The 15071-nt window shown below is 42.6% G+C and overlaps 1 protein-coding gene across 1 annotated transcript in view; it reads right to left on the bottom strand.

Moving 5' to 3' along the window:
• Positions 1-15071, bottom strand: part of DERL2 (derlin 2) — a 352209-nt gene that overhangs the window by 131515 nt on the left and 205623 nt on the right. Inside the window, exons 7-8 of the mRNA XM_044054041.1 lie at positions 3752-3784; positions 724-919 (exon numbers count right to left, since the gene is read on the bottom strand). Of these exons, the coding sequence (XP_043909976.1) occupies positions 724-919; positions 3752-3784 (229 nt within the window). The remainder of the gene's footprint in view (positions 1-723; positions 920-3751; positions 3785-15071) is intronic.

Below are 15071 nucleotides of genomic sequence, written 5' to 3'. Positions count from 1 at the left end.
CAGGCAGACACACAGACAATAGTAAGACAAGTGGAAAAGGGCCAGAAATTTTTTTTTTTTTTTAAAACATAACATAACAGAGAAATACCCATAAAGGGTAAAGAAAGGGAAAGAATACCAACGATGGTATTTGAGACTTACCAAAGGTAAAAGTGGGGGGAGGGGCCTACTCCAACAATGGTAAAAGAAAAAAATACTAAAAGGTAATAACAGGGTAAAACAGCACTCCACACAAAAATTATCAATTAAACAATAGAAAAAGTTAATGATAAAGTTTTATAGGATATAGAAAGCTATAAAGAGGAAAATAAGCACTTGGCTTGACAGCATGGCTGATGTGTACTAAAACTCTACGTGGCAAATGAGGTCTGAGGGGAAGGGAAGAGATGCACTATGGGTAGCCTTAGCTTGAGAGTTTCTGGTTGGCAACGAGCTTGTTACAACGCTCGAGTTGGTTTTGAGGACAGAACCAAAACTCAGTCAAGAATGAATGAAGATCGACATCAGACCAATTATTTCTGTCTACTTTCCCCATATACTGTTGCCTTACAAAACAAAAACAAATGTTCAAATGGGCCACGCATTGTATTGAGAGCATTTTTTTATTGTTTTAAAGTAAACAGCTCTTCAAAAGCTACTTGCTTGCCAAATATGAATTAATGATGGGTAAAACAAAACAAAATAAACCAATGAAACATTTAAAAAAATGCATTAGGCACTTACCAAGAAGATCCACTATAATGGAATTGCCCAATAGCAGAGAGAAACCCATAAGCACCCAGGGCAGGAAGGGAGCCTGGAAGTTGAGAAGCCCAAAAAAATTCATTCGGACATAAGGATTCCTTCTGCTCCAGATGTACACCAGCATTATAGTGAAAGCTTGACCTAAGAATACCAAATTGACAAACAAACCAAACAACTGTCCAAAAGTAAAGGAAAAAATATAGGGCATATGATAAAGGTAAATGGTCATGCAGTGATTCAAAGCAGCTTCTAGAAACCAATACTCATCAAAAGTTTTATTACATCTTAATCACCTTCAGAATAACATATATAAAATTACTTCAAATTTAGCATACATTATTCAAAACTGGTTAGGATTACTAATGATGAAAATAAACCCAGGAATAAGCTATGACAGCAGAAATGCACATTATTTTATTCTGATGGCAAGTTAAGAAAGGTTACCATAAACATCAGAATATAATCCAGGATCTGTGCTATAGTGGAATAAAGCCCTAAGATCCAGAAGAGAATTTGATTAAAGGATCAAGCAATGAAACAGCCATGCAGGAAAAGGTAGGAGTGAGTGGGGACTAGCAAGTTCGATGGCTGCTTTGCCACATGCAAGCAGCGTCTTGCAGGTTAAACAGCCATTAACTGGACACACTGACTTGGACTATCAAGTTGGTGATAGCAGCCCTCATCAGCATGTGCGGAATGCATTCACATGCAGGGAGGCACAATAAAAACCCTTGTGGTGAGAAAGGCGCCCATTACATCCGTCAAAGGGGATGGAGTTAAAGACTTGCAGAAAAATCAGTCTTGATGACTGCATGAACAATGGTCTCAGCAACTGGCTCTCACCCTATGGGGAAAGAATGGGTTGATTCAGCAGAAGGCTGAAGTTCAACGAGCAGTGTGTGAGACTGGGAAGAATATACAAAACAAAAATTCATAATATACAGCAAGCAACCAAGTTTATAACAGTTTTAGGTCATGTACAGTGCTATAAACTTGGATCATTATTACAGTGAAGTGTAGCTGATACTACAGAGATGTAAATAGATGGGAGTTGGTATAAAATTACTGACTGATGAGACAAGTGCTGGTTAGCTAGTACTCAGAACACCTACACTGAATGGATTCAGAGGTGATTTAATAACACTGTCTGAAACTGAGAAAGGGAAGGAAGGTTTACTGGCATCTAGTGTGTTCCAAATGGCTGGGAAAAGTTTATGAAAGGCTTTTTCTCTTCAGCAGTGGTACGGCTAAATGGCACTCAGCTTTTGTTAGAGTTATTTAAAAGGTAGTGCTAGTACAAGTTATAACTTGTGGACGAGGTTGGCAAAATTCTAGGACTGACAGCTGCTAGTTCCATGAAAAAGAAATGAAGCCCTGACTGTAACCCAGATGACCTGGAATAGAGAGAGACAGACATATTATGAAACATTTTACAGCAAATAACCAAGATTCTACCAGTTTATAATGGCACTGCTAATGTATGGCAGTGAGTTGCCAGTGTCAGCACTCCTATCTGGAAAAAAGGAAAGCAGTCCAGCTTGCTGCAATGCTGGCATCTACTTGAGAAAGAGAGAGAGGTGCATATAACATGCGGACCAGGGATGTGCACTCATCGCTGCCTGGCCAGAGCCAAACATCAGCCTTTACGGGACATGTTTAGGAATGTACACAGACACCCAGACACCAGGGACTTCATTCTGCAAGCATCCATAAGCTGTAAAGGGAAAGGTTAGAGCCAAAAAACAGAACAAAACATGATAGCTGTATGGGTGATGGTCTCCTGTGATTCACTCTCACCCCACTAGGGAATAGATGTGTTGAATGACCACAGGAAGGCTGATAGCTGGCAGACAAGCAGGGGATAAAGAGGGAAAAATATCTAAAATGCACAATTTACAACCTAAAGATGCAAAAATAAATGCAGATCACTCATTCATGAAGGGAATGTTTGCTGCTCTTAGAACAGTGGTGAAAGTGACAGCCAGAGAACCGCAAGGATGAAATGAAAAAAAACATTCCAGTTTAGGTATTGGAATATACTACTCCCATACACAAGATGGGAAGGAGCAAAATGGGGGATGGCCTTTGTCTGGTGTTGACTACTGATACCCTTCTGGGGTAGTGGCTGTACTTAGTGAACCAAATACAGAACTTGAAGTCATCTTGGGTGCTGTATTCCAGGTCTGTACGGTCTTCTAGAGGCCATAACAAGAACGCCATCTGCATAAAGTAATATATTAAGTTTATGGAGATAAGCAAGGAGAGTACTGATGAAGAAAAACAAAGCATAGGACTAAAAACTACTCCTCAGGAACTCCAGTTTTAAGGGCAGTAGTAGATGTAGGTCTGCTATAAGGAACAGTCGGCTGGATGGAACAATTAAAACAGTTGATATTTGCCAAGAAGTCTACAGCAGTTGTATTATAATATATATGGGGCCCACAAAGTTGAACACACTTCTGAAGTCTAAAAAGACTAGAGCCAGTAAAGCAAGTCCTAAACATCCTGCTGCATATATAAAATCAACATATCAAAAAAGGCTGTGACCATATTACAGCTTGCTGCAGAACCACACTTGAGGAGCTGGGTGAAATTTTATTAAAGAACCTAAAAGTACAAACATGATGGTAGCAGTACTTTGTACAAGCAGATAAATATGATGAAAATAAGGGATGAATTATTAGGGTGTACTATTTAAAAAAAAAAAGCACCCAAGTTGCTATTTATAGAAACAAAATATCACAATTTCTGCTACAAGTAAAGTTACAGAACACTAAAATTGAGGGATTTTTTGGCGAGAGATGATTATTTTCATCTAATGGTGTACATAAATCAGGAAGATAGAAAAATACTAAATGTAAATCACCATGAAATTAGCTTTCTTTCTAAACCATGATGAACCTTTTTAACAGTAAAGTACAGTTGTATAACTAAACTTACTGTAACAGCAGATGTTCAAATAATCACTGGTGTAGTAGAGAGCGATGTGGATTATATCTTTAGAAACAACAGCTAGCCAGCCTCCAAAGTACCAGGGCACCTTCCACATGCCCGAACCATCGGTCAGCTTAAGCTAAGCTGACTAAAAAGACAGGTTTGGGGACCAAGTCCTTTGGAGCTTTCATGCCAGAGGGAGACCGAGCCATGAAACAATGCTAGGAATCACCACCAACCACATCACAAGTATTCACACCCTAGCATAAACAGCACACCAAAAAACAAGGGGGGTGGATGGAGAGGCTACTGCAGCAGTGATCATACTATGCTCATCAATGGCCCTTGTTAGATGGGTAGATTACACTAAATTACTACATTTGGGAGATAGAAGGGGAAAAATCTAGGAGTCCCTAACTAAAGCATGGCCCTAGCAAAGCCTGATCTAAACCTAGAGAAGGAATCAAGTTTGTAATGCCTTGCAAATGTATAGAGGACTAAGTTACTGCTTCTGGAATCCAACCCTTTCCAAAAAGGCAAAGATGAAGCCAAGGACCAGGTAGAGGGCTTTGACCCTGCCTGGAATACGGTTTTGTTGGGATGAATATAACAAAATAAGAAATAGGCTGCTGTGACACACCCTTTCTTCTCACATTCACAAGAAATAAACAGCTAATATGAAGATCTGAAAGATGTAGTTCTAATCAAGATAGTACCAGAGTTGTCTGTGGACATACAATGTGCATTGTGTTCTCTCTCATTTTTTAGATTCAGGAAAGAGAACAAGGAGATGGACAGTCTGGCTTAAAGTAAACTCTGACACCACTTTAGGCATAAAAGGATTAGTTTTCAAAGACACAGTCTCTCCATAGAACATGAGATAGGGCTGACTCACTGTAACAACTTGCAACTTGGATACTCTCCTTGCAGAGATTAGAACAATCAGTAAAACAGTTCTCCATGTTAAAAACCTCAAGTCAGATTAACTGGTTCAAATGGAGCAAGTATTAGCTTCTCAAAACAAAATTAAGATCCCAAGGAGGGGCTACTGGTTTTCTTGAAAAGTGTCTTATGCAAACCCCCCTCCAAAAACATTCTGACATGAGAATGCATTGAAAGAGGAGGATCCATGGACAGACCTACTGAAATAGCTGATAAATGAACCTTGGTGGAGGAGTAAGAAAGGCCATAGGATAGTAACTCACAAATACTGCAAAACCAGAGAACAACTAACCCTGTACAGGTGCTGGTTATGTTTCTGGCACCAAATTAGAAAATCTTTTTCATTTGCTAATGTACAATTTTCTTGTAGCAGGATTTCTTGCCTTCATTACTACCTGCTATATGTTTCAGTAAACAGGTCCCTAAAGGGAATTAAGAACCTAGATTCCAGGCACTCGGCTGAAATTGACTGGAGATGGGGGTGTGTCAAACACCCCTGATCTTGTATGAGTAGATCCATTCTGTGAGGAAGCTTATGGTAATTGACCCTGGTCATTTCCAAAAGAAGGGAGAAAGTACAGTTCTGTACACTTACCATAAATGTAGATGTTAGAGTGTATTCACTGTTGCAGTCATCACATTTGGGTCATCTGCCTGCGAGTAGCCCTCAGCAGGCCTGAATACCAGAGTCTTGGATTCCTGCGTTGGATGCTGTCTTCTTCCATGACGTCAGGTCTTCAGGGGTATAAAACATGCAGCAAATGCCATTACGTCAGTTTTTCTTGCCCCAGATGTCAGGTGCCCCCACAATGGGAAGCAATTGTATGTTATGGTAGACCTCCATCAAAAAACAAATACAGAAAGCTTAAATACACCAAACAAGAAGGAAAGGTAGAGCCAAGAGAAGTCAGGGGGCTGGAGGGAGGGTAACCAGGACTGCAACAGTGAATACACTCGGAACATCTACATTTATGGTAAGTGTTCACAACTGCACTATGTTCCTCGTGTTTCACTGTTGCAGTCATCACATTTGGGTTGATTCCCAAAGCTAAGGAAGGGAGGAGGAAGTTAAGAGAGCATTAGGACCAGCTATTAAGCCCTGCAAGACTGCAGTGGCAAAACCAGCTCTGGATTTAGAAAAAGTAGGCATGTGGTAATGCTTGACGGTATGTACAGAGTTCCAGGTAGCAGCTTCTAGGATGTCCCTGGTAGGGACTCCTCTGAGAAAGGCTGTAGAGGTAAGATGCAGCCCTGGGGGAAATGTGATCTCATCCCCTGTGGTGTAGGTTTTCCATGGTGCTTATAGCAGAAATGAATGCAATGGGCTATCCATTTAGAAATGGTTTGCTTTGAAATGGCCTTACCCTCTGCCCCTGCAGCAAAGCCAACTAGCAGCTGTTCAGAATTTGAGAGGCTTAGTCCTGTCCAAATAAAATCTAAGTTGTCTGTGCATGTCCAGAGTGCAGTATTCATTCTCCTTTGTTTTGTGGATTAGGGAAAATGGTAGGCAAATTAATGGACTGATTTAGGGCCACACTAGACACCACCTTGGGCATAAAGGATGGGTTGGTCCTGAGAGAATGAGAGAAACCCTGTCTGCATGGAAGATAATGAAGGGTCCCACCACCATAAGGGCCTGTAATTTGGACACACTTCTAGCTGAAGTGATGGCTAGAAGACAGGCTGTTTTTCAAGAAAGGAATTTCAACTCTGCAGCTGGCTCAAACGGAGGGAGAGTGAGCTTTTCCAATACAAAGTTAAGGTCCCAGGCTGGAGTAGGGGATTCTCCTGGGGGGGGGGGGTCTTAAGATTTTGGCCCCACTAAGGAACTGCTTTAGCAGGGGGTGAGAAAAGAGGGGTGGCTCAGTATTATAATGTGCTGAAATGGCAGAGGCATGAATTTTAATTGACGAGAAGGATAGGCCCTTGTGGAGCACTTCTGTTAAGTACTGAAGAATATGAGGAAAGCTGGGCAAAGTTGTGCCCATCCCCAGAGTCTGGCTCCAGGAACAGTATCTTTTCCACTTTTCAGCATAGGATTTTCTAGTACTAGGCCTCTTTGCCTCCAGAATGACATATACCACCTGCTTACTGAGGGATGCTATTGGAGCGCTCAAGGAATTAGCCAGGCTGGAAGGTTCAAAAGATGAAGGTGCAGAATTTGGCCTGCCTGCTGGGACAGCAGGGAAGGGGTCCGAGGCAGGTGCCATGGGTCCAGTAGCATCATACTGCACAAGAGGGGGTACCAGTGCTGGCGTGGCCATTCTGGTGCAATCAATATCATCCTTGGCTTGTCCTGTCTTTAGCAGAACCTTTGAGAGGACAGGCAGAGGGGGAAAGGCATAAACTGAGAAGCTTTCCCAGGTAAAGGACAGGGCATCCACTTTCCAGGCTTGACTGTGGGAAGTCCTTGTGCAGAATTTGTCCAACTGGTAGTTCTGAGGGAAGGCAAACAGGTCTACCTCTGGAGTCCATTTGTTCCTCAAGAGGTTGAATATTTTTGGTTCCAGTTTCCATTCGCGTGGGTCCATGAGATTTCTACTTAGGTCTGCCAGTGAATTTAGCTTGCCTGGCAGGAATTGAGCTAGTGGGTGAACTTGGTATCTCAAGGCCATGTTCCACAGAGTCATGGCTAGTCTGCAGAGAGGGTACGAGTGGGTTACCCCCTGCTTGCTTATGTACCACAACTGTGGTGTTGTCTGTCTTTACCAATAATTGTCCTGGAAGAATGCAGTCTTTGAAGGTGGTCCAGGAATTCTGTACAGCTAACATTTCTTTTTGGCTGATATGCAGGTGCACCTGTCTTGGGTTCCATTTGCCTTGAATGCACAGCCTTGCCAAGCGAGCCCCCCATGCATAGTCTGATGCGTCTGTTAGGGTTTGGGCAGCAAGGGGTAGAGTGAAAGGGAGCTCCTTGTTGTGGTAGCAGGCCTCTGCCCACCAAAGGAACTCTGCCTTTATACAAGGAATGATAGGAATCATTGATTCCAGCAGGTCCTGAGAAAGCTGACACCATAGGCTTTTTAGATACCATTGTAGTTTCCTCATATGCAGTCTTGCATATGGAATTAGCAGAATGCAAGAGGCCATGAACAACAGGGCTTGCAAATTTTTCCCTGCAGATAGCTGGGTATTTGTGGACAATATTTTGAAGTAGGTTGTCAAACTTGTTTCTCTGGAGTGAGGAAAGCCATCTGGAAAGTTGTGTTCAAGCTTACTCCCAGGAATACAATCTGTTGGCAGGGTACTAGGTGAGATTTCTTTTAGTTTATGTTGTACCCCAGGGAGGTTAGAAATTTCTTTACGAATGCCAGATGATTTAATAGCAAGTCCTGGCTTTCTCCCTGAATCAGACAATCATCCAAGTATGGGTATATTTGAATTTTTCTCTGCCAGCAAAATGCAATGGCTGGAGCTAGACGCTCTGAATACCCTGGGTACAGAAGATAAGCCAAAGGGAAGTGCAGAGAATTGATGCTGCATGGAGCCTGCCCTGTAACGTAGCAAGATTCCCTTATTGGAATGTGCAGGTAAGCTTCCTTTAAGTCAAAGGTTGCCAACCAGGCATCTTTGGCTACCATAGAAAGCAGCTGTTGAACTGTTGGCATTTTGAATTTTGGGATTACCAAAAAGGTATTAAAAATAGAGAGATCCAGAATAGGACTCCAGGAGTGGTCTTTTCTGGGTACCAGGAAAAGCCCTGAATAAAAACCTTGTCCCCTTTCTTCTGCTGGGACAGGTCGAATACCCTGATACTTAGAAGAGAGAGAACCTGCTGTTGGGCCTTTCCCACTGATTTGGGGGTAGGTCTGGCCAACCGTTTGGGGTTGGTAGGGTGTGGAAGTGGAATCTGTATCCTTGGGAAACTACTTTCAAAAACCATTTGTCCTGGGTAATGAGTTCCCACTTTTTTACATGCAGGGCGAGCTTTCCTCCTAAGGGAGCAGGCAGTTGAGCAGGGATTGGAAGGGTTAAGGTTAAGTCACTGCGCCACTTTTTCTGTAGTGGGGGTGCCTTACTACTTCCTGCTTTGGAAGTGGCAGCCCCCTTCTGCTTAGGCCTATGCATAGCCTGAGACTGCAACCTAGGTGGTCTGCTGCTCCTGGGTTAGTACTGAAGGCCTAAAAGACACTGGAAAGGACCAATTCTTTGAAGGCCAATGCCTACTAAATCTGGGAGGCTGTACTTGCAGGAAATCTAACAGTTTGCATAGATTTAGCTTTACCTCCATCTTTTTGAGGACGACTTCTGCTTTGTTGCCAAACACGCTGCCTTGGTTTAAAGGAGCATCCAGTAATTTTAGCTTCAACATGATCTGGCAAGTTTTGCTCCTTAAGCCAAGCATGTCTTCTAAGTACAGATCCAGTGACAGCAGCCCTGCACGATGCTTCTAAACAGTCAAAACCAGATTGCAAAGTAGGTTTACCAACTTGTTCTGCAGAATGCATTCAATTCTGTAATTCTTTGTGTTCAGCATAGTCCGGAATCACCATGATTTTCTGTTTAAGTAGTCCCATAATATGCTGCTGGCACTTTAACATATGAAACTGGCAATTTAAAGCCCTAATGGCCAAAGTAGTAGAAGTGTAAAAAAAGAGAACGCCAACTCCTACTCCTCCTAGAGCCAGGGCAAGAAAGCACGAAATGCCAAAAAGTATCCAATAAGTATTACTTCAAGCAGTTGTTTAACACTAATTATTCAAAGAAAGAGCGTTTTCGCCGTAGTTAATACTGCAGCTTCTTCAGAACAAAACATTCAAAAGTACCGCCAACAAATGTATAAATAGTACGTGCACAGCGTAGCTTAGTTAATTCAAATTAAAAGAAACAGTACATCAATGCCGAGCTGTGCACACATCAAACACCAAAATGTAAAAATGTATATAAAAATATAACATGTGCGTCTGAATCTGCATATAAAAATGCTATTTAAAATGCTGTTGTTTTAAAATCTTTCAATATTATAAACCAACATCCCAACACTCTATTTACAGTAAGGAGTGTTAATACGCGTAATTGAAGATTATAAAGCCCGCAACTTGCGGTAACCAAAATACAAGTTACCAGCAATTTGATGTATCACTACACATAAGTACCATGCATAGTTCTATTATCTTGAGTAGGCAGATGTAAAAAGTCTATTACAAGACCACAACCAGTTAAAAAAACATTACATACTAAGAACAAAAATACAAAGAAAAAAAAATAAAACAGTGAAAATAAATAACTAACAAACTGAAAAATGTATACTTAAACTGTTAAAACTGGTCTTGTCAAACGCAGTTAAAAGATCTATTTATATAAACTAATGTCATCTCATGTAATTCCTCATCTTTAATATACAAGAGTACAAAAGTAGCAGAAGTGTATACCTTCTTACCCCATCTGTCCAAGGCTCTAGAATCTCTATCAGAAGGGGTGGATTTTTTGGCAGCAGTAGCCTCAATGCCCTTTGTTTCTTAAGAAATGGTCTCTGGATCCGCAGTAGGATTAGTGAAGAGGAACTTGACAGAGTCAGGCACTCTGATACCGGTCAAGTTTTCTGGGAGCTAGAGATAGTGTCTGGGGAAAGGCTGGATTCCAAGAAAGCATCATCTACAATGTCCAGAACAGGAGAGATAGCTAAAGGCCTGTGTTGAGGAAGGAGTAAGAATTCCCTAAGCCTCTTTTTGGAGTCAGAGTAATCCTGGCTTTCCCAGCGGAAATGCTCCAAGAGTGTGCAACGTTTCACCAAAAGAAAAATCTTCTGGAGGGGAAGCAGAGGGAATGGAATCCTCATAGGTAGACAAGGGCAAATCCTGGTAATCAGAAGAAACAGAAATATCAGATTCCTGATCAGAAGACTCTGAAGGAAAATCAGTTCTGGGTCTCAGAGGGGGAAGGCTGGCTTCCCCCAATTAAGGTAATAAGTTCAACCATTCTAAGCATTTGTTTTTTTTTTAGGCATATGGGCCTGACCATGCTGTTTGGACGTCCGTTTTTCTAGGCGTGGTGCGAGTTTTAGGCCTGGATGAAGATGGCATCGGTTTAAAATGCAAATCTGTAGGCCTGAATACACCCTCAGAAGCCGGTACCTGCATAGCGGTTCCAGACCCATCCAAGGTAGAGACATCCACAGTCAAAGAAGCATCTCGTGGCATACCGTACTCCGAATGGGTCTCAGTAGAGGCCTAAGAATCTGAAATAGCGGGCATCAGAGGCTGCGAAAGCACCTCACAGAGTACTGGCAGACTGGTGACTAGCTTAACAGAAGTGTCGTCTGCAGTTTTGGACCTATGTAGTCTGTCTGTCTTTATCCTTACTTTTTTTGGAAGATCGGCAGTCGGATGGCTTACCGAAGCTATTTCGAAGTACGGATACAATGTATCAAAATAATTCGCTGCAAATATAGCCAGACGACGAATAGTTCAGGGGTTGAACAAGGCACAAAACAGACAGCGAGGGATGCAGTGATCTGGGCCTAAGCAAGGAATGCAGTACGAACGAAAATCTTTATGAGGTACTTGCTTTCCACAGGTAAGACAATTGTTAACTTTAACGGACATCGGTTGAAGCAAGAAAAGATCCCCAATGGGGTACTTTTTTTTTTTTTTTTTGAAGACTTCGGTTCTGAAACTCGAAAACGAAAATTTCAGGAGTCTGCTGACTGGCACTTGCAAACTGCTTCTACTTCAGGCACCGCATGGCAAGAAAGACTGACGTAATGGCGTCAGCTGCATGTTTTTATACCCCTGACTACCTGACGTCATGGAAGAAGAGGCAGCATCCGACGCAGGAATCCAAGACTCTGGTATTCAGGCCAGCTAAGGGCTACCTGTAGGCAGATAACCCAAATGTGATAACTGCAACAGTGAAACATGAAGAACATCCACTGTTGCCCAAGCAAGAATGGAGTTGCCACAATGATTCTTGGAAGATTCAGAAGGAATCTGCCAAAATACTCTGGATAATCAGTGAAAAGGGTGGAAAAGCATACAGGAGCATTCCTGTCTGAGAAAAGAAAAAAGGCAAACATCTTCTAGGCCTCCTTGCATGGAATTCTGGAGCAGAATTTTGCCAGCAGATTGTTCAATAAGGAGGCAAATAGGTATACCTGAACTCCACACAAGATGAATCATTTCTTGGAAGACCCTTTATCTAATTTCCATTTAGGAGGGCCTGCTTTTGTCCTGCTCAGCCTGTATGCCACACAGTTTTGCTCTGATGACCTGCAGGATGCCTGCAGACAAAACTGTGCTGTGAATTACAAGCTAACATGGTTAATCAGCAAGGGGGGGGGGGGTGCGACCTGCTTCCACATGCTTATTATCACATGACTGTGGTAATCTCCAACATCTTGAAGAGGTCCAGGAAACCAAAGAGGATTCAAAGAGTTGAGCACCTTGAGCAAGGCAAGCATCTCTTACATTTATGTGCTGGCATGCCCCTGATGTTCTGCACACCTTGCACTTTTCCTCAACTTGAAACCACTCCCTAATCAAAGTCTGAGGTGTCTGTGGTGACAGAGTGCTTTGCAGCAGGGATGGAATAGGGGAAACTGATTTAGGGAAATTTGTCTTCAAGTGATTTTTCTTCTGACAACCTCTAGCACTGGAATATGAAGAGGCAAAAAATGCTGGTGCTAGGACCAGAGAGACTTTAGACACCACTGTATCTTTCTCATGTGGGGTCTTGCCAGGGACATCATGAGAATTATAGACGCCATGATGCCCAAAATCCTGATGCATTTCCTCTTGGTGACCAAAATCAGAGTGGAAAACCTTAGAAACAGATCTAGATACAGATTCCCCCCCCCCCCCCCCCACACCGTGGAAAAAAACCTCTCTGAACAGAGATGTCCACTTAACAACCCAAGAACACAATCATTTGAAAGAATCAAACAGGACTTTTGAATGTTCTATTGGAATCCCAGCACGTGTAAGAGATATCTCACCCAGCTACGAAAATTCCAGACACTGAAAAATACTCTGCGAAGATAAGCAAACCAACTAAATATGGAAAAACGTAGATACTCTGTAACCTGCAATAAGCTACAACTGGAGCTAGTCATTGTGAAACATTCCTGGTGTAGTGGACAATCCAAAAGGTAAGGCAGAGAACTGACAAGTGTGTTTGTGGTCTGGATCACATTAAGAAACAGCTGAATTCTAGATGAATAGGGGATATGATAACACTATTTAAAATATGCTCATCGGGAAACAAATGAGGAAGAGGAGGTAACAGGTTTTGAAGTGACAATTTTGAACCTGGGCACTACCACAAATGAGTTGAGAAAAAGTTACATACTTACCATGACATTCCATCTGTGTTTTCCATTTTCATTCTTCCTCAACTAATGGGTTTGGATCCAACCCTTGGATCTGGCTCTGCCATTATACTAGCTCGTGGCTTCCAACAAACTCGAGCGCCTTCCTTACCCAAAATGCACCACCGTAACATTACTCAGATCCTGTTTACAGCTTGACAGAAAACTATAATAATGTGAAATAACTGGAGCTCAACACAAAGGACATAGGTGTCTTGAAGCGTCTCAGCTACAGTTATCCCACTCCACAAGGGGGGATCCACCTTGGATCCTGGGAACTACCGTCCCATTAGTCTGACAAGCCTGATCTGCAAGACCATGGAACGTATTACCATGGAACTTATAAACAAAGACATTGGCAACCTAACACTGGACCCCACCCAGTTTGGGTTCATGAAGGGCCGATAATGTCTCCTGAACCTGACTGACTTCTTCGAATCCGTCTCCAGAGCCTTGGACGAGGGTAAGGCGGACCACACAGCCTATCTGGACCTCACCAAGGACAACACCATCTCCCACTCTGGAATCATAGATAAACTTACTAAGCTGGGCATGAATCCCTACATCACTCGATGGGTTGCCAACTGGCTTACCGACAGAACCCAGCCTGTAAAAATAGCAGACTCCAAATCCAGCTCCAGACAAGGAGTACTTCAGGGTTCAGTCCTGGGACTGCTCTTGTTTGGCATCTACTTCTCTGAATTACAGACCAACACTAAGGGACTCTGGCTAACAAAGTTCACAGATGACTGCAAACTGGGAGCCATTATTGAATCCCCAAATGATGTGGATATTCTGCAAAAGGGCCTTACAGAAACAGATGCTTGGTTCCAGAGTCATGGGCTCAACCTCAATGCCAAGAAGTGTATAGTTATCCCGTTTGGAAAAAACATGTACCCATGAATTACCACATAGGCGGCAGTACATTAAACACCGAAAGTGTGATAAGAGACTTAAAAACACAGGTGGACAGTGGTCTCATCTTCAATAACCACATCGCCACAACAGTCAGGAAATCCTCTTATGTGACACCTCATCACGAAGAGCTTTTCAACCAGAAAAAAAGGAGGTCATTGTTCCACTGTACTCATCCCTCAGACCCATCATAGAGTACAACGCCCCATTTGCTATGTAGCTCACAAGACATCTGCAACTGGAAAGGCCGCAGAAACACCTCACTAAAATAATCACAGGCCTAACGCAGATGCCCTATGTTGACCAACTAAAAAACCTCCAGCTATATTCTGTCGCTTATCGCCTACTCAGAGGCGATATCTGCTTAACACACAAGTCCATGCCAAACCTTTAGCTGCTGGACAGGCTACATTTAAAGAAATCCCAATTCATCACAGCTACACACGCTCCAGGGACCTAAACCTTATCACAAAGAAAACATGCTGGAGGGATAGGTTCCTAACCCAGAGACTCCCCATACTCTGGAATCGACTGCCCATACACGTCAAGCAGAGTGCCTCCTTGGTCCAAAGGAACCTTGACGACTGGAAAGGAGATCAGAAATTTACCCCAGGGATCACGTCAGTTGCCCTGCTAGACTGTAGTTCAGAGAAGTAAATATTGTGGGAAGAAATAGCCGGGGAATTGTTATGGCTAGGCTTGTACAGGCCCTAGGGCCAACAGCCTAGTACCAGCCTATGAACCTTTTCCTCCAGAAGTCAGCCATGAAATATGGTGGAGGATGGTTGGTGGGGAGATGAGGAAGAATAAAAATGGACAACACAGATGGAACGTTACGCTAAGTACATAATTTTGACAGTAATTTTTCACTCATTCCTCAACTAATGAGACACCATCCCCAGCTACCTAAATTCTAAATTCCTAGGTGGACTCAAAGGAAGGAATAGCCAAAGGCTGCTCTTCCCCTCGAGACCAGATCTAGTGTGTGGAGAGTGAAAGGTATGAGGATTTGACCAAGTTACAGTCACACATGTATCATTCATAGAAGCTCTAGACTGGAATATAGCAGAAGATGCCACTGATCTGGTTGAATGAGCCTATAATGACTTTGGTAAGGAGAGATTCAATTTGTTATAGATAAATGAAATGCAATCCGTCAACTGTCTAGCTAGAGTTACCTTTGTAACAGATTTGTCCAATTTATTATGTGCAATGGAAACAAATAGCTGAT

Source organism: Protopterus annectens, chromosome 13.part0 (assembly GCF_019279795.1).
Source record: "Protopterus annectens isolate FY-2018-M chromosome 13.part0, PAN1.0, whole genome shotgun sequence".
Lineage (NCBI taxonomy): Eukaryota > Metazoa > Chordata > Ceratodontiformes > Protopteridae > Protopterus > Protopterus annectens.
Note: the sequence above shows the minus strand (reverse complement) of the source record. Positions and strands in the feature narration are given on the sequence as shown.